This window comes from Mustela putorius, unplaced genomic scaffold (genome assembly GCF_011764305.1).
Source record: "Mustela putorius furo isolate JIRA1106 unplaced genomic scaffold, ASM1176430v1.1 tig00003858_pilon_pilon_pilon, whole genome shotgun sequence".
Lineage (NCBI taxonomy): Eukaryota > Metazoa > Chordata > Mammalia > Carnivora > Mustelidae > Mustela > Mustela putorius.
Genome location: NW_025422010.1, coordinates 47,184,220 through 47,204,347, shown reverse-complemented (window position 1 = coordinate 47,204,347; position 20,128 = coordinate 47,184,220). Strand labels below are relative to the sequence as shown.

Genomic DNA, 20,128 nt, shown 5'->3' with positions numbered 1-20,128 from the left:
GTGATTCTGATGCCAACAAGCAAGGTCAGGGTTTAAGAATACAGGACCTCTTTTTTCTTATCATTGAGCAGCGAGCAGGCAATGAGTATTTGTCACATAACTGCATGAAAATACATGAACCAAACAGAAATAGTCATTGGCTTGTCCATAATCACTTTTTTTTCTTCCTTTTTGGGGGGGGGTCACAAGAAACTGATATTTGGCTACTTGGTTCATTGTGAGTTATTAGACTGAACAAAGGTTGAACTAGGCCAAAACTAACTTGCTTCTCACACTCTCCAACAGTGAGCAGAGTGAACTTTTATAAGACAAACCACTGATGACTTAGTGAGATGGGGGGCAAGTTAGCTCTTACCAGGAGTTATTGACCCCTTCCCAAATCTAGTCAACCGTGCTAGGCTCTTAATCATGACATACCACAGTCTTCCAAAGACTAGCTCCTGTGATATTCATGGGTGATTATTAATAACTAGATGGCTTCACCTCCTGGAGAATGTGGCATCGTTGAGTCTTTCAGAGGGGAAGAAGCAACTTTGTTAATGCAGAAGAATCACACAGCCTGACGTTCTAGGGTCTTACTAAAACCTCAGCCTCCACTGGTCGCCACTACCCTGGTCCTAGCTCAGCCTGACAACTTGTTTGGCCTCAGGATCTCTTGCCGCGGGTCCCTGATGGGAACATTAACTGTATGCTTTAGAGAGAAGAATGTGTGACAGAATAATCCTACTGTTTATTCCCTTTAGCTCTCTGCAGTTTTTCATTTTCTTTAGAGAGTTCATGGGAGTTGGGAAAGTGGTGTGAATCACTTATGTGGCAAAGTTTTTGATGAGAGGGAAGAAATGTGCTTTGAAATGTTGCAAATATAATTCTGCCTAAATAATACACTCCCTGCTTATTCAATAATATATTTCACACTTGAGATGAGCCACCTTCGCAGCCTATTGCTATCATGTCTCACTAAGAAGCAAATTTACAAGAGTTTCCATTTTCGTAACTTTTCATAACAAAGCTTCTACAAATGTGTTGCATCAGTTTGACCTTGGAGAGGAATGGACAGAGGTCACATGGGGAAGTTGGGTTAGCTATCAATGCAGTTTTGGCAGATTTGAAAAACAAGAAGAAAGAAAGAAGTGCAGAACTGAAAGGGTGAGAAAAGCATATTTCACTTCAATGTGGTTTGACAAATGGAAAGCCCCTTTCTGTAGTCATGAGGTCTCGTTATAAAGAAGGATGACTGGTCATTCATCCTCTTACATGGCAGATTTCCTGTCTACTTGTGGTTTGAGTAATTTTCTTTTTTAGGAAGGTATAAAGGTGGAGCAAAAGCTTGACTTGAGGAAAACATACTTGGGCATTATTTGAAAAAAATTCTGTGCTGAATGATGTACAAAACAGTCTTTCTGGGAGGAAGGCACCACAACTTGGGAAGAAAGAGATATTTTGAGATGGAATAGTCATTCTTCATGAGCTGTGGTCAGCATGGCCACAAATCCCAGTGGGACTGAGATTTGCTCTGTTTAAGATGGTTGACTCATCATTAGCCTGTGGATGACAGGAATGTCTGCTGTCCTTCTTCATTGGGTCTGGGCAGCTATGGAGCAGTAGGTGACTTCTGCGTGCTAACAGGCTCAACCACACACTAAAGATGGAATGAACTTGTTATATGGACCACAAAGCCCTGTTGAAGTAGAGGGAGGGTCTCTACAATATTAAAAGAGCCATAATTTTAAAAGAGAAAGTAAGTGATTTCTGGAACCCAGAAAAAAGTTTTTAAGAATAATTTTATTACATAGATTATTACATAATCATGGGTATACTTGTCAAAATCTATTAGCAGAATGTCAGAAAGCTTTATAATCTTCTCGGGAAATAAGTAGACATGTTAATTCAGCTTTTTGGAAGAACAGACCTTTATTAACTTGCATAAGTGCAGTTATTACTTTAGGATTATGTTAAGGGGGAGCATTCTAGAATGTTCTTTCTTAAAATAAGATGTCCTGCGATTTCTTACATTAAAATACAGGGGAAAATTTAAATAGGATAATAAAGTCTTGGTATTGCATGGTGTCGAGCGGCTCACGTTTCTTCCCACTTTAATTTTCTTGGGCTTTGGATTGATTTTCAGAGTGTGGTAGAAGTCAGGGATAGCAGCATGTCTGTATAACAAGAAGAGAAGATTTCTCTTCTGATGTTAGTGATACTTCCCTAACAAACAGTATGGATTAATAGGATACATCTGTAGATTTTTGAAAATATTTGGCATATACTCACTCATTCTGAAATGCAGGAAATAAAGAAATATTACATTGCCTATATCTCAAAGAACAAACAGAGCTAATTAAATAATTGGTAAATAGGGAACACATAGCCTGACACATGTTTGAGATTACACACATGATTCTGTAGAAAATAACTGTAAGCACTACTAATGCCGTAAGAATGGAGTTCAAGCACTAACACATGGACATCACATTTTTCAAGTTTTCTTGGTGAAAAAGTGCAAGGCCGTGCAGTCTTTTCATACATGGCGCTGATGTCTTAGGAAGCTGCTTTTTTTTTTTTCAGTTCAGAAGGAGATCATTGCCCTGCTTCTGAGTTTCATGTTATAATGTGTCCCCCTGGCCACCAGTGAATGTCCTAAACTGATTACAGAACAACAAAATGCATGTGGAGCAAGGGGCAAACTTAGAACCATCAGAAGGTGACCCCCTGGAACCACCTTGTCCCTCTTTCTGTCCTCTGCATTTCAAAGATGGCAGATGCTTGCCAAGGCTTATAGAAGCTTGTTTGACTTGGTGAGGTGATCACTGTTTCTTGTTTTGTCGGCTTTTGCCCTTTAATGCCCAATAGCATTTTTTGATAAATAAATGCTTAAGAAGGAAAAAACATCCCAATTATCATAACTGTTTTTTGGGGGATTTTTGGTTTTTGTTTTTTTTTAAATGATACATCCATCCATGGATTTTTGAGAGAATTGTCACGTATTTTAGTTGGCGCACGGAGTATTTTCCTTCAAAGCCTTGCCTGTAAACTCTGGAGGTTACAGTCAACGTTTCTGAACTGGAAGGGTCCATTAGAATCCCGGGAATTACATGACCATAACGCACAGGACACAGCATGGATTCCTACTGGTTGGGCTGATAGAGTACCCCGCTGAAGAAAAGAGCCAAATCCGGAGTTACCACCATCAGATCCTTCAACTCTTCCTAAAACCCTTCCAGGGCAATGCTGCTGGCTTTATATCAGAAGCTGGCGGGGCCAGGGCCTCACATGCCAACAAGCACGTAGAGCAGGAAGGGAGCAAGTGATTACAAGCCAGCCTACAGAGGATAAAAATGTCTAGAGGATAGCAGCCCTGACATATATGTTGCTACCTAAATATTTCCTTCTTAACCTGCAATGCCCAATTTCCTGTCTTGACCAAAATGTTTGAGAGCACTGCCTAGCCTAACATGGTCTCCCGAGATTACTCAAGGACAGGAGCGCCCCAGTACCCCACTAGGAGATACCATTTGTATACATTCCCAGGGTGTGACCCCTGGTTGTTTGGGACTCCACACCCTCCCTTCTTCTCAGAGGGAATTGGGCATAAAACTAACATTATTGTTATAATAACTATTATTGTTTCATTAGCCTTTAACTGGCCTGCTTTCTAATGCATGGAACCTCCCATGTTTTTAAACCTCAAACCAAACAGTGTTGAAGGAACAGACTACCATGATTGATTTAATGCAACATATGCTAAAGATTACCCTGGAATATCTCTCTGGTTCCTGAATTAATCTGGCTTACAACTTTCACTTCTAATGACATGTTTGTATGACATGATGCATTGTAGTATGTGGCTTTTCTAGTAGAAACATTATGTCCATTTCCCCTTGAGGACTCGGTTTCACAGTAATTTTATTATTAGAGTAGTCATATAATATTCACTTTGTCTTTTGTAAGAATCTCGAGCCTTCAAATACAGTTGGGTGATGAACAGGCACCGTGCTTAAGAGTAATATGGATTTTATCCAGCAGTGACTTGGCATCTTAGTTACAAAGACCACCAACGGAGAACAATAAACTCGTTTGATTTAAGTCTTCTTGTCCATTTCCTGCACATGGTCCTGGGGTCCAACTCCCCCCTTGAATTCCTAGGAATCCCTCCTGCTAAAAATTAGTGCATTGTGGCCTCTATTTGAGTCTTTATTCTAGAATCGTGTGTACTAAGAATGCTGGAGATACTCCTCCTTTTGTTATCTTTATAGAGATGAACTCATGGCTCATTTTGGAAGCATTATGCTGCTTCTAATAGTTTAATCACATGAAGGTCCCTTGGACACAGTTCAAAAAACCCTAAATTTTAAAGCAGTCACCATCTTTCAGACAAATTCACTCTGAATTGTAGTTCTTATTCCTTTTAGATCTTCACCGTGTTCCCAGCCCGAGGTTCTGGGTGTGCAGTAAAGGGATAACACATTTTCCAAATTCTGATTTTCGGTAGCCAGTCCCCAGGCACCACTCTTCCTGGTGTTTGGATTAGGGTGTGTTCTGATAGGAATGGCTGTTTCCTCAAAGCTGAGACTGAGACCGAGGGTGGTCCCACATGAAACATCTTCTAGCCAGCAGCAGCACCTGTGTTCAGACCATCTGAATAATGCTTAGGGGGCTGGCGGTCTCGAGTCCCCCTATAAAATTTCAGTTCTTTTTAATAACTGCTCTTTTTTTTTTTTTAGATTTTTATTTATTTATTTGACAGACAGAGATCACAAGTAGGCAGAGAGGCAGGCAGAGAGAGAGAGGAAGAAGCAGGCTCCCTGCCCAGCAGAGAGCCCGATGTAGGACTCGACCCCAGGACCCTGAGATCATGCCCTGAGCCGAAGGCAGAGGCTTAACCCACTGAGGCACCCAGGTGCCCCAATAACTGCTCATCTTATATTCATATTTACCTTACTGCTTTAGAGAATAATTTTTTTTTCTTGAGCAAGAGAAATTGATTAGAGCTAAAATAACAAGAAATCAATCCCATCTTTACCCAGAAGGTGCAGTAGTTTCTACTTCTCCTCCTATTATATGAGCATTCCGGCAATTTCTAATGATATGAGTTGACAAAAACTTGGGCCTAAAACAGGAATTGAGTCCTGTCCCATGAAAGCCATAACACGGATCTGATGAGCACAAAGTTTGATTAGAAAGTGTATTTTGCCAAACACGACCCATTACTTCTCAGTATAAAAAAGAGGACACTACTTGATCATTTAAATTCACTTTCTGATTATGTATGCCTTTTGACATCGCAGTCACACAAATAAAAAGAGAAATCTTTAAGAGAAGGACCCATGTAGCTTAACGTGTTCAGAGGCTTGGAAATGTGTCTTCTCCCACATTTCCTGGAACAGAACAAAAGGCATTCCAACTAAAAGGGCAAATTGGCCCCAGTACGCTGCTTTGAAATTTAAACCCTTGGGTTTGGCCCTCCAGCTGCTGCAAGGTAGAATGGCTTCATGTGAAAAAATAGTCTGTTCTTATCAGTAGCTTCCATGAGTAGCCTTTGGAGTTTTCTGAAACATTCTCCTGATCACATGGGGTAAGAAGTTGATTCTAGTCTTTATTCTACTTCCTGAGTCCTAGTACCACACTCTACAAAACAGGCAGTAATAGGAAGTTTAGTTGGAAAGAAATCATAATGATCCTAAGATCATAACGATCTTATCTCTTCTCAAGTGTATTTATATATATATATATATATATATATATATATGTACATATATATATGTGTGTGTGTGTATATATATGTATATACATACATAGAGAGAGAGAGAATTTATTTTTTAAATGTCCCTAAAATATTTCTTTTGGTTTTCATGAGAATATATTTTGAAAAATTTGTCATCCTCATGTTAAAGTTGTTCAAAGGAAGATTTAATCTTTTGAAAGCTACTATTGCAGCAAACTTTATCTGTAATTAAAACAAAAGCTTATCTTTTTTGATTTGGGTTTTTGTGTTAGTAGATAATGTAATTCTTTTTGGTGTGGCTCTGAAATTGCATTTCACAAAGACCTGTTTTTTAATCAAGCAGATCACAAATTTGTTTGACTAACAAATCTAATATTTAGGTATCTGTGATAATATTGCTTCTGTGGGGAAAAACAAAAAGTATCTAATTGCCCCCAAATACCATTCTAGTACATGCTGAAAAAATGTGAGTGCTCTCTGTGCTTTCAAAATCTCTATTTTTTTCTCTTTAGAATTGTCTTTCATTTTCAAAGAGCTCCTCAATGCAGAAATGTTCATTTCTACATGAGATATAATTTCAATTAGCTCTTATACTTAAGTATTTTTAATATTAGTGGCATCTGGGAGATCCGTCCACTAGCTCTTTGTATGTCTGACTCATTTCAAAAGTGTGCTTATACTTATAATCCTTAGCACTAATAAGCGATATACTTTTAATAGTATGAATTTGTGATCTAAAAAAGAATGGTTTTGTCAGAGGGCAGTTGCATTCCTTGTATTGCATACTGGTTTTCTTTCAGTTTTAGTAATTAACAAATGAATATGGGTATGGGTTTTGTTAAACAAATAAAGCACACCTCAAAAGATGATTGAACTGACATACCTAACACAGAACCCTATAAAAATAGCAAGCAAGATGGGACTGGGAGGGAGACAAACCATAAGTGACTCTTAATCTCACAAAACAAACTGAGGGTTGCTGGGGGGAGGGGGCTTGGGAGAAGGGGAGTGTGGTTATGGACATTGGGGAGGGTATGTGCTATGGTGAGTGCTGTGAAGTGTGCAAACCTGGCGATTCACAGACCTGTACCCCTGGGGATAAAAATATAAAAAGTTATAAAAAGTTAAAAAAAATAGCAAGCATAACTTAACTATGCTAAGCAGAGGTCAGGAGAATGAAATTATGACCTAGAGAAGTAGAGAATTCAACCTATTGAGATCTGACCCCACTACCCCATTTTACAGATCTGGAAGCAGATGACACATTTGTCAGCAAGTGCGTCCTTGGGTCAAGGAGAGGACTGGGATTTTTTTTTTTTTTTTTTAGTTATGTCAAGTGCAATGATGTTCTGTTTGGATTAATCAGTGGACTTCAGATTTCCTTTTTTTGTTTCACAAAATAGCGAAAGACGGCTCCTTGGAGTTTAATAGGTTTTATTTAAATACTATGTTTATTTGCTAATGTTCAGGCCTTAATAAATGTCATATGCCAAATGTTCTAAGGGTTGTATTAATACTGTTCAATAAGCTGATACTTCAAATTCCAGGGCACAATCTACGTTTTTTTCACAATAGTCCTCGGTTCATTTATTTTGTAGTCAAAAATACCAGTGTTTAAGATGACAGAGGTAACTTCATGAATACGTAGACTTCTTTCATCTCCGAAATTTGAGACCATATTGATTTTTTGTAGCGTCACAGTTCAGATTTTTTTTTAACGTAAACACAGACTTGAGTATAGGTAGAGTATGTGTTATTTAAAATATTAAAAATATTTTCTTGCCCAGGAACCAGACCCATTATATAATTTCTTTTATTTTTGCCAAAAGGAGCACCTCGTTTTGCTAGGTATCAAATTTTTTAAAAACCGGAAAGCTGGCATAAATTATCTGTGAAGACAATTCCATTGTCTCTCTGAAATAGCGAGAATAGGCACACTCTGAAGACTTCAGAGATCTGAAACGTACCACTTACTTCGTAGCTATGAACCTCCTGTGCTCGCACGCTTGCTACCATTCCCCACCAACTACTCCTAAGCAACCAGGGGGCCAGTCATAGCCACTGGAACACTTCATCATGAAACCAAGGTGTCAGGTTTCTATTTTATCTGTAAAAAAAAAGTTACATGAATATATTTGACATCTACCTCAGCAAACAAATTAATGCTAATTAAAGATTAATGTGTTGTAATTAGCATTAAAAATGCAATTAAATTGTGAGTAAATGGACCAGGAATAGAAAATTGTTCGACGTCTCACTGCCTGGTTTTTCATATTCTGCCTTTTGTTTTTGCAGCAAATAGAGGAAGTGGGGCAGCAGGCAGCTCCCAGACTGGAGATGCTCTGGGGAAAGCACTTGCTTCGGTGAGGAAATATTGACTTTGGACTTCATATGTACCATTGTGGAAGGGTGAACTTTAATCAGAAGTGGACATTTGGAATTGTAGAAAATGAATGGCAAATAGCCTTGATTTCTGGAAATGCTAGCTTTCTTGCAGGATGGTGGTTGGAAAATTTGAGGAGAGAGCTCTGAAGCTTCCAGGGAAGGACTCACCCTTCCAGGTTGTCTCCTCACAATGTTGCCAAGCAGTCCTCAGTTATGGATTTGTGGATGTTCTCAGGGCCTTTCGGTGTATAGATCTTCTATCTTGATTTCTTACTTTTCTCTAAAGACGTATAGTACTTATGGACTAAGACTGATTTTGCAGGGAGCAATTCTAAAACACTTTGGGAAAGGCATTTAAAGAAAAAAGACCATACCGAGCTCTGTGAGAAATTGTCACATAATTGGCGCCTGGGGACTCAGTTTCTTTGCCTCACCTGTCTGCTGCCAGGAGGCTAGAGTTGAGCAGTTCTTGCATGTTCACTAGTGATAAAGCATCCCACCTCGTCTGTGTGAGGGAGTATGCCTGTTGTTGTCTTCAAAAGCTAAATGTAGCCATTTGCAAATGTAAGTGGGGATTTGTTGCTCTCACATTTTGTCTCTTTGGTTAGCTTTTCCTTACCATTGGGAGCATAAAGTGAGTTTAATTGAGCATTGTGACCTAAGTGGAAGTTTATACTTCGTCTGGGCGTTCTTAAGCCTTGGCATTAAAAGCTTTAATTGTGGTAGAGAAGGAGTTGGACAAAAATCTTAGAAATGATGCTGTCTGACCTGTTTGATGGAGGAAGAAAGGGGAGATGGGGGTGTCCATGTGGCTTGTTCACAGCCACGGAGCCTCAGTAGGACATGGGAGGGAAAGCAGAGTCTACTGACGGTGGTCCAGTACTGTCCCCGCCATTTTACATGAGCTCATAATTCTTCGTTTGAAAAATTAAAGTGTTAAATCTTTCATTTTATGACATTGGTACTAGAGTCCATTGTTACGTTATTTTATGACTTGTAATTTTTAGGTGAATTGCAATGACCCTTGGTTATTTAACGAATTGTTGATTCTTTATTCCTAATAAATGAGGGTTTGTTTCTTTTTTTCTTTTCCCCCATTTTTTTTTTTTAAGATCTATTCTCCAGATCACACTAACAACAGCTTTTCATCAAACCCTTCAACTCCTGTTGGCTCTCCTCCTTCTCTCTCAGGTACCGTACTTAAATCCATTCCCATCATAATACCAGTGTCGGAGAATGATTTCCCTCTCATACTTCCTGGTCTGGCAGGTGGAAACTCCCTCCCTCCAAAAGCTCAAAACAGAACATTTCTGAACAGAAACATGGAAAGGTCTGTCTTTTCCTCTGCCATATGAAAGTACAGCCATTCACATCCAAAATTTTTCTCAAAAATTACATGTTTTTAGAATACATAGGCATATGGAAAAGATATTCAGCAGAATAACATACTCTAAGAAGACAACTCAGGTGAGAAAACCCAGCTATTACAGTCAGGAATATGAATATAGATTATATAGCCATCAAATATAGACTGTTCAAAAGAATCATTTCCCACGGAAACTTTAGGCTTTCCACGTGTCCTTTTTAAAGTCCACGTCCCGGACATGATTGAGGAAAACTCTAATTGTGTGAATAGAGAAGTAACTGCATGGAGTAAAATGAAATGTTTGCCTTAAAATAGTACGTATTAGTATGACCTATGGCTTCAAATAATAAAATTATAAGTTGTTGAATTATGTTAGTAAAGCGTTTCCACTTTTCAGAGGTCCATTTAAGAGGCTCATTGCCCTTCTCGTATAAATGCTTCCAGAAGGCCCTATCTGGTGCATGTCTGTGCTCTTGGAAAGGAGGACTGGTGGCTTCCAAAAAAGAATCCGAATCGCATCTATACCTGATTGAAACTTGACCTTACTGTAATTTATAGTGAGGTCACTCGCCTGGATGCTGCCTTCTCAATCCCTGTTACTCCCTGTAGCAGCTCTCACGGGCCATCATAAACCGGGTTCCCTGGTAGAAAGCCGGAGGTTTTAGACTGCGCGAAGCTTTCAGAGGCGATGGCCGTGGCTTTGGGGGAGCCAAATATCAGCCTTTTCCAAGCCTCTGTTGATATGGGGTGGGGGCTGCCGCAGAATGGAGAGAGGTGGCTGGACGTTTAAGTCCGCATGTCCCAACGGACAGAATTGAAACTGGAAGGACACAGCGATGCTATGAAGGGGATCATGGAACTGCCATGAAACATTCCCCGTGACAGAAAAGGAACCGAAAGTGAGAGATGCTATCCACTCCTGGGTCTTCTACCGTTACGCTCTGGGACATACATGATCACCAGCGTCAAGTGTCCAGAGCCAGTGTCCAGAGGCAACACGGAGCCCAGTGAGGCAGGTGGTGAGAGAGTCTGAGCAGGGAGAACTCCAAGGTCCCTATTTCCAACAAAGCAGCTCTAATTTCATCTGTTTTATCATTTGGGGGGAAAAAAATCTAGAGTCTATTACAGTTTGAGAACGACTATTTTGGTCCGGTGCTCCGATGTTACAGATGAACGTACAAAGGCCCAGAAGGGGGACATGATTTGCTAGGGCAGCACACACGTCAGTACCAGAGCTTGGGCGACCATCCAGCGCTCACCATCCTGCCACCGCATTTCTAGGTTAATGACAAGAAGGTTCGGATGTGCAATTCATTCCAGAAAATGCCACAGACACCCAAATTCTGAGCAGCGTGCTCTAGAGACAGAGAAACAAGGCCAATTTTCAGATCCAGCTAATGCCCCATGAAAGACCCCATGTTAGGAAGAGAGAACTTTACAAAGATGTAAACATGGGGATTAATTGCTGTTTTCACACTGAAAGTAGCTGGCTTTGTCCATATTCTATCACCGCAAGTAACTGAATAAACTATCCGATTTTTATTTAGCTTAAAAATACATATCCAAAAAAAAAAATACATATCCATGCACACCCAGAAATGATAGGAAGAAGGAATTTTTTTTAAATGCTAAGCATGCCGGGAAATAAGATTACAATGAGATCACAGATTTTTTTTTCCTTTCTTGAATTATTTCTTAGTTTGCACACAGAGTATGCATAATTGTGAGTTTAAAAGTGGTTTTTATTTTGTAGGTCAGACATGTAATATTTATTGTAGCAGGAATCAAGTTTAGTGGATCACAAAATAATTATTTTCTTCAGAAGAAACCACTTACTTATTACTGTTGTTATATTGAGTTTTTAAATTTCCGGTTTGGTGGATTACTGCCAACTAATCTTAGTCCCTTAAAAAGTTTGGAAGGCTTATCCCTCCTTAAGGATCATTTTTAAAACAAGTAGCAGTGCTGTTGTTCATTGGTGAAAGAATTTTGGTTTCACAAACTGGCCTTGCATGAAGGGGTAACAAAATCCCCCTTTGCATTCTTAAAAGTGCCTTGACGATGTAGTGATCTCTTTCCTTCAGGAGGAACCCTTCTCTGGCTTAAATTCAGAACGAATTAGACGATCCCTTTGGGGAGGAAGCCCAAGAGAATTCAGGGTCTACATCCTGTTTGAAACTGAAGATGTTTTCCTTGTCCCAGAATTCTTGTATGGGGAGTTTACATGTATTTATCTTAATTGTCCAAATGAAAATAAGCATTTCTAAAAGAACTGTTTAAAATATCTGCGAGGTTGTTTTCAGATTATATAGATCTCATTGTAATCTCCATTTTAATATCAGCAGGCACAGCTGTTTGGTCTAGAAATGGAGGACAGGCCTCATCATCTCCTAATTATGAAGGACCCTTACACTCTTTGGTAAGTCTCATCTGCTAATCTCTCCTCTAGCCATTTGGTGACCATGTTTCTCTTTTCGCATCTGCTTTGACTCTTAGTCTCATCTCACTAACAGAAACTTGAGATCGATGTTAAGCACACAAGTTTGGTTAGAGCTAGATTTATTAGACTATCATTTATTCCTGTTTGTAGATTAGAACCCAGATTCTACTACAGTGTAAGCCCTAGGGCTCCAGACACCTAAGACCAGGTAAGAGATTAAAAATCTTGGAAAGACAGTGGCATCTGCCCGGTCTTTGGGAACAGTCCCCATCAATAAGTTGTTAATTTCCCAATACAAGAGTGCTAGTGTTTCAGCCGAGCCACCTAGCCGGACCACTCGGAGATTCAATATCCCTCTGTTTTCCTTTCCAGAGTGACAGGCTTATATAGGTGTTCTCCTCTTGACCTCTGATAAGAAGCCTACTGTCTGTTTCCTCGTTCCCTTTGGTTCTCCTAGAAGTAACGTCATGAAATGTCTGCTCTTCCAGTAAGGAATAGCTGAAAATTTCCATGGGTGTAATTAATATTATAAACACTCCCGTGATGATTCAGTGTCTGACACTCTAGTCTCTGTCAGCTCATGGTGGATGTGGCTGGAAATGTACATGAAATCACCCTGTCCTGGGTGGCCTTTGATCAGTGTGTGAATCAAATGGGGGAGAAGTAACAAGAAAGAGCTCTTAAGTCTTTCAGAGGTGGGTTTCCCTCATTTCATCCCTATTTTGAGACAGAACATGGAAGAGGCATCGATTGATCTGTCCGTCTAACTTAATGTCTTGTCAGAAGCTCAGCATTTCCTTTCTTCCCTTCTGACTTACTGTTTAAATTAAGGAAAAATCTAAAAATGGAAATATGGAGATAGATTTCCCTTGGCTCTGGCCTTCCTTGCTGTAGTGTGAGGTCATCCAGCTCTGCATTTTAGCCACTAAAGGCAAGCACAGGGCGAGACAAGGTATATACTACCTGCCCTGCCTGCGTTAATTAATCTGTAGCCCACATCTAGATAATCCATAGTTTTTCTAAGTGTTTACCTGCACTGGTTATTCTGTGGGACCCATCTATCAAAACTAGGTAATGTCCAACTATAGAACCATAAAGACTCGGTGTATAGTTAGGAGCTCTAGCTTTAGTTCTCTGAATACCCACCACTCACAAGGTGATTCGCAAGCAGAAACTGCTCGCTCTACCAGGAAGCTGTGAGCCGTGAAGGGTGATAGTTGCACGTATTACTTCTCTTCAGGGCTCACATGCACACTTGGAAGTATGTATTACTGTTCCTTTTTTTATAAATTATGAAATATAGACTCAAATAAGTTTCGTACCTTTGCAAAGATTTCATAAGTAACAGTGAAGAGTTTAGGGGAGGTCCCTTCACAACAAAGTCCCCCCAAATCAGAATGTCCTGTACCATAGACTAACTGTATTAGACACACATTCCTTCTGTCAGTATAGAATAATTCGAAATTGTTTTTCTCAGACAGTAGAGCTGGTACATCTGTTTGCACGGCCCATTGGAAATCAGTAGGCGGTAGCATGACCTACCACAAAGAGACACTAGATTTGAAGTCCGAAGACTTAGGTTCAACCCTAACTATACCATTTCCTGGCATTGCGTCACCACGTAATTAATACTCAAGTTCTTTGAGCCTCATTTGCGTGGCTATATGGAAAGGATATAATTCTTCCCTGCTTGACTTATACACAGAGAATGGAGATCCAGTCGCATGGCATATCTTAAAATGTCACACTGGAGAGTGGTTTTCTTGCTGTCATTATTGATCATACTGCAGAAGGTGAATACACATCTACATGTCCTTTTTCTTCACCAAAAACTATAGTATAAGCCTTAATCTAGTTGCAGAAAACAGGATCCCAGGGGCAGGCATAGAAAAAAAAAAGTTCAGTTGGTTTTGAATTGCATAATTTAATTATATAGGTAGTGAATGCTATAGAGTAAGGGCTTTGGAGTCAATTAGAAGTCCCTGGTGAATAATTAATTCATGTCTTCATGATTCTTCAGTCTTGAAATCTCATACCACTTTGGTTGACAAAGTTGTTTTAATGATTTTTCTGTATCCCTTTTGAGTTCCCACTCCCCTTTACACACATGCTGGTGATAATAGAAAGCACTGGTAAGGGGCACCTGGGTGGCTCAGTGGGTTAAAGCCTCTGCCTTCGGCTCAGGTCATGATCCCAGTTTCCTGGGATCGAGCCCCGCATCTGGCTCTCTGCTCCGCCAGGAGCCTGCTTCCTCCTCTCTCTCTCTCTCTCTCTCTCTCTCAGCCTACCTGCGATCTTTCTGTGTCAAATAAATAAATAAAATCTTAAAAAAAAAAAAGAAGAAAAAGAAAGCACTGGTAAGAAACACTGGAAAAATAGATAGTACTCAATAAGAAATATATATAGAAATAAGAAATTATAGTCTGCAAGCATTTACCTGTCCCTGACTTGGTACTTAGCCCTGTACCATATGCTGTAGAAGAGGTGAAGGAAATATGCCTCCGAGAAGGTAACGAAGACAATTTAAATGGGAAACTACAAATACGTCGTCTACCCATTGTTAATTTTTTGAAAATTTTAATCAGTGCCTGCTAGAATGTTTCTCAAATTCTATAGATTTTTTTTTTCCTGAAGTAAATCTAAATTTTCTTTCAAGCTAGTGGAATATAGTATAGCATATGTACGTTGTAATGTCCTGAAAGAATTACAAAATATACTTTGTCCGTGAAAAATAACACTATGATATACCATTAACATTTTTCACTAGTTTCCTTGGAAGGTCAGTGTTTATTTTTTATTATTGTTTCAAGGAAACAATAACATTTTATTGGAAACATATAATTCAGAAACTCAAAGTATGATTTGTGTCAACTCCAGTTTTACTTCTATAACCTATGCATGCATTTCCAACTAAATCAAATTTCACATCATTCATTAACCAACAGCAAAGCCGAATTGAAGATCGCTTAGAAAGACTGGATGATGCTATTCACGTTCTCCGGAACCACGCAGTGGGCCCATCCACAGCTATGCCTGGTGGTCACGGGGACATGCATGGAATCATTGGACCTTCTCATAATGGAGCAATGGGTGGTCTGGGCTCAGGGTATGGAACCGGTCTTCTTTCAGCCAACAGACATTCACTCATGGTAAGTGAGGAGATTTGTAGACTCTTCAGTTACTGTATAGAATTAGAATTTCAAGTATAATACCACTGCTGTTGTTTCTTCTTCTTTAAACAGCTTTATTGAGCTGTATCATTACTTACCTGCATTCTACCCATTTAAAATGTACCAGTCCATGTGTTTGAGTATGTTCGCAGGGTTATGCAATCATCACCAGAGGCTAATTTTAGGATGTTTTACCCCCTGAAAAAAGAAGAGAAATCCCCATGCCAGTAGTAGTTACTCTCCATCCCTTCCTCTCCCTGGACCTTGGCAATGACTAGTGTGTTCTATCTCTATAATTTTCCTATCTTAGATATTTCCTACCACTGGAATCATACAGTATGTGGTGGTTTGTTCTGACTGGTTGGCTTCTTTCAGTTCGTGTAATGTTTTCAGCCTTTATACATATTTCATCTTGTATCAGATCATCATTCCTTTTTGTTGCCAAACAAGATTCCATTGTATAGGGATACGTTACTATTATCCATTCACCAGATGATGGATATTTGGGCTGTATCCACTCCTTGACGATAATGAGTAATGCTCCTATGAACATTGATATACAAGTTTTTGGGTGGACATGTGTTTTAATGTCACTTGAGTATATACCTAGGAGGACATTGCTGGCCCATGGCCAGTGTTTTAAATTCTTCATCTTAGTGACATCACCTAAAGGACCCAGCTTGTTTGTACATGTTATATTACTGGCATTTCACATATGAAGAGGTTGAAAGTTTGTTATTATTATCAAAGAACCCAAATCAATGTCTTTTGATTCTGTGTGTGGGAGGTAGGAATATGTGGTGTGTTTATCTGTCTAAGGATATGGGGTGGGACTGTGTGATTTAAAGATATGACAGTTTATCACTGCCTATTTATGAATAAGTTGTTTATTCAAATAATATTTAAACAGATCTGTCCATATTACAACTGGAATTTCAATTCTGCCCATTGCGTTTGGAAACAATTTGGGAATGCATCCCCCTTTTTGGGGTGATTATGAAAATTTGGATTTTTTTAAAGATTTATTTATGAGAGAGAGAGAAAGGGAGAGCTTGAGGGCGTGGGGAGGGGCGGAGGGAAAGCGGGAGAGAAACCCTAGCAGACTCCATCCTGAGCGCTGAGCCCCTGTGGGGCTTAATCTCAAAACTCTTGAGATCATGATCTGAGCTGAAACCAAGAGTCAGAGACTTAATGGACTGTGCCATCCAAGTGCCCCAGAATTCGGAATCTTCTTAGCAAAATGTTAAGTGATGACAGTAGGGTGACTGAATGGTGGAGAATGTATTACTAACGATTCTGTGTATTCTGCTGCTTATAAACTCCTGCTTGATCAACAAACACCTTAGTGTCCTCTTTTGTACCTGTAGGCTCTTAAAAAGCTGCTTGGATGAAGGTCTACCTTCTGTTACCAACATAGCATCTCTTGTTTACCCATGATTCCAAAAGGGGAATGCAAAATAGGCACAGGTTCTTCTGAGGCTTGTTAAGTTCTTGCTCAATAGGATTCTTCCGTCCTTTCGGTTTCTCTTAATAAAAGGCTGAGATTGAGGGGACCATCCTGAGTGTTGTGTTATAGAAACCTGCAACCAATTTGAAACCAAAAATACTGGTTTATAAATAGAAGCAAATGAACTCACTTCTGAAACGTGGAAAGATATTTCTGAATGCCAAAGCTCAATCTTTTTTTTTTCCTTTTTTTGCTTTTCCTTGACCTCTATCCTAAAAATTCATCATTGAGTAAAAATTGTTTGTCTATTCATGGCAGTTGCTAAGAGTTTACAAAAGGAAAATATAGATGTTAATTTAGCTTGGCCTCAGGTAATGTGTTAAATACACTTGGGATGCATATAATATGAGGTTTTAGTTTGTACAGCTCTTTTCTTTTTAAACTACAATGTTTAAACAATACTGCTTTTAATTAAGAAATCTGGCTTTATTAAAAGCCAGATCTGTGACTTACAACCATTCCTCTATATCTGCACTCAATCAAGAGACAAATGGTTTAATTTCTGGAGCTGTGTTCGTTTTGCATATGTTGAACGGGCGCATTGCTTCAGAAACAGTTTTTTTTCCATAAATATGTAAAGTTTGCTCTTAAATACCAGATGTACGTTAAGTGGTTCTTTAAAATAATAAACGACACATAGATGCTCTGGGGGGACTGTTTGACCTTTGGGTTGCCTCCCCCTTGAGTCTGATTCGAAGGCGGGATCAGAGGGAGGGCCCAGAATCCTCTCTGGAGACGGGAAGTTGGCCTGACCTGGCTGGAGTGGCCAGGGAGGGGATGGAGCAGAGCAATAATAGAAGAAGGGAAAGAATCAGCCAATATTACACAAAACATTTTTGATTTGGTTTTGAAAACACTCTGCAGAAGCTAGAAAGCTGCTAGTTTCGCTGAGGAGGAAAAGCTCCTACTCCCTTCTCTGAAGGCATTTACAATCCAGTCCGGGGCAACCTCAGAGCCAACTGGGTAGTAGAGTCAAGTCCAAACACGTGGCACGGCCACACCTCGCCACCCTCAGAACCCCCCTTTCTTCCCAGAAATACCCGGTAGACCCACGGAGGCTGAAGTTCCCCAGCCTGAAACTCGAATGTGTGTGAAGCAGATCGGATTGTCATTTCTTTCCTTGCGCAAACCGGTCTGAATTTTCAAACAAAAACATAAGAACAAAGGAAATAGTTTTTGAATTTAGTCAGTCTGAAGTTAGCCTTTGACCATTTGATACATTCCACAATAAAAAGGAAGTTGAAGGGGAAGGGGAAAAAAAAAACCCCTCCCCCCCCCACAACAACAACAACAACAAAATTCGAGGAGGATACGGGTAATGTTTTCCACATTTGAATTTTAATACATGAAACAGGCTATAAAACTCTGGCCAGCTGCAGTAAATAAAGTAGCCGTGGGAGGTATGCACCGGAAACTGTGCTGCAGAGAACACTGGTGGGTGTTTCTTTCCAACGACACACCTTCGTGCGTTGTTCTGGAGTAGAAACCTGTTATAGTGACTTCAGACCCATCCCAGGGCTAGTTTTGTTCTGAGCAGATCTGCTTTATAATTCCCCTTAATAATTCCTCCTGATTAAAGAATAGACAGCTTTGAATTCTCTTGACCTCCATCCTCTCTCGCTTCCTCTCTCCCCGCCTTCTGAAAATCAAAACAAAATGGCTTGATAACTTGGAAGATGATATAAGCATTTCTTTCTGCAGCAGCTTGAAATCGTGGTGGGGAAAACTGGTTCTGCCTCGGCTGTTATGTTATCTCATTTAATTGCTAACATATTGTACTTAGCTTTTGATTCATAAAATGTTTTCCTTGGAGTTCTGAAGTAGGTCTTCAGTGATTTACTAAGTATTAGTGTAATGAAAGGGAATTTTTTTTTTTTTTTCACAGCAGCATGGCTCTGCTAACGTGAATGTTGGAGACTTGCAGGCTTTCTAGATGATATTTGGCCGTGCTCTTCCCTGCCCAGAAACCTTCACTGGCTTTCTATTATCTACAAAATAAAGACGAGTTGATTAAGCCCCATTACCATTTACCAAAAGCCTTATGTTTAGCCATTCCAATACGCAAAACTGTTTCCAGCAAGACCAGTCTGTGCAAATGACCAGAATTTGCCCTTTGCGTTCACCTTAGGTAGTTCTTCCATGCCTGTAGGGCTTGGGCTGCCCTACTCACTTCCCCCTTGTCCATCTCAGTCCCACCTCTTTCAAGCCTCAGACTCCAATTCTGCCCCTTCCAGGAAGCTTCCTTGTCACCTCCACCTGTGTGTGACTGTCCATTTTTTCCCCTCCTTCCCAGAGCTCTGTGAATCATACTATTTTCTTACCCAGTCATGCAAAACTATAGATCTTTTAAAGGCCTGACTTTGCCCTTACCTCCTATCTGGTAAATCCTTGAGTACCAGGTCTTACATTAGGCGCTCCGTGAGCATCACCTCAGGCCATCTTCCCAGGAGCCCTTTAAGGGGGACGGTGATGTCCAGTTGAGGAGTTGGTCGAACGGGCCTTCTTGGGTTCGAGGAGCTCAAGTCTGGAAGCCAACCTGAAACTGAGGAGCACCGCCTCCAGGTTCCACGCCTTTTGTTTATTACCACTAGCCCTCCCCAGAGATGAGCTCTAGCTGTGCCTTTCCGGGTAAGAGCTTGCGATTTTCAAATCTTGATAAATGCTCCTTGATGAAAGAATTTCCAGGCACCCCTTGGCCAAGTTCCTAGGGCAGCTTTTTACCCAAATGCAGAGTTAAAGAATTCTTCCTCCAGTGCCGTGGTATGCTGGATTAAAACCCGCACGGTCTAAACACTTCCTCTTAAATCAGCATATCTGGGCTAAGTGGCACAAGGTGTAAACTCTCCTTACTAGGGTCACGAAGTAGTAAATTTAAAATTATTTCTCTTACCAAAAACCACCCACGTTTCCGACAAGAGTCAAAGCAGAAATCTCTGAATGTGGGAGAATAAGGAAACAGGTGGGTTTGTCACGAAGCTAATTAGACATTCTTACCCAGGTAGAACCCCCCTGTGCCTCAGATACCTCCATGGTTAATCCTGATAGTAAATCATTAGGTTTTTATGAATTATTGAAAATGACAGTTCTGCAAAAATGATTCTCTCCAGTCTTCACTCAGTATTCAGATCCACAGATGAGACCTGAAAGCAAAGCTTTCAGATGACCTAATCTCCTCTTTTAACTGAATAAGAACAAAACCCACATCAAAAATGTCTTCCTGTGACTCTGTACATGCTTCTGATTACTTGCCAGTAGAGTCCGCAATGAAGGGATCACTTAGCTGAAGATTTCCTTCACAATTAACATGTAACATTAGTGTGGTTCCTAGACCCTTTTTGCTTAAAGTCCATTTATTCATTTCCAGAAACATTTATCAAGAGTGTTTCCCAAATGTGAGGCTCTGTGCTAACACATGGTCTCTGCTCTCCAGGGGTTCCCAGTTTAGTAGAAAAGGAAACATATTTAAAAACAAATTGCGATGGCAGTACAGGAAACCCCATCCGGGGGCAGGGACGCAGCCCTCTGACCTAGGAGGGAA

At 40.1% G+C, this 20,128-nt stretch overlaps 1 protein-coding gene across 16 annotated transcripts in view; it reads left to right on the top strand.

Annotated features, from left to right (window-relative positions):
* Positions 1-20,128, top strand: part of TCF4 (transcription factor 4) — a 350,746-nt gene that overhangs the window by 304,667 nt on the left and 25,951 nt on the right. For all 16 annotated transcript variants that reach the window (XM_045065657.1, XM_013052727.2, XM_004745529.3 and 13 more), the window contains 4 exons: positions 8,018-8,085; positions 9,220-9,298; positions 11,816-11,892; positions 14,859-15,062. In XM_045065657.1, the coding sequence (XP_044921592.1) occupies positions 8,018-8,085; positions 9,220-9,298; positions 11,816-11,892; positions 14,859-15,062 (428 nt within the window). The remainder of the gene's footprint in view (positions 1-8,017; positions 8,086-9,219; positions 9,299-11,815; positions 11,893-14,858; positions 15,063-20,128) is intronic.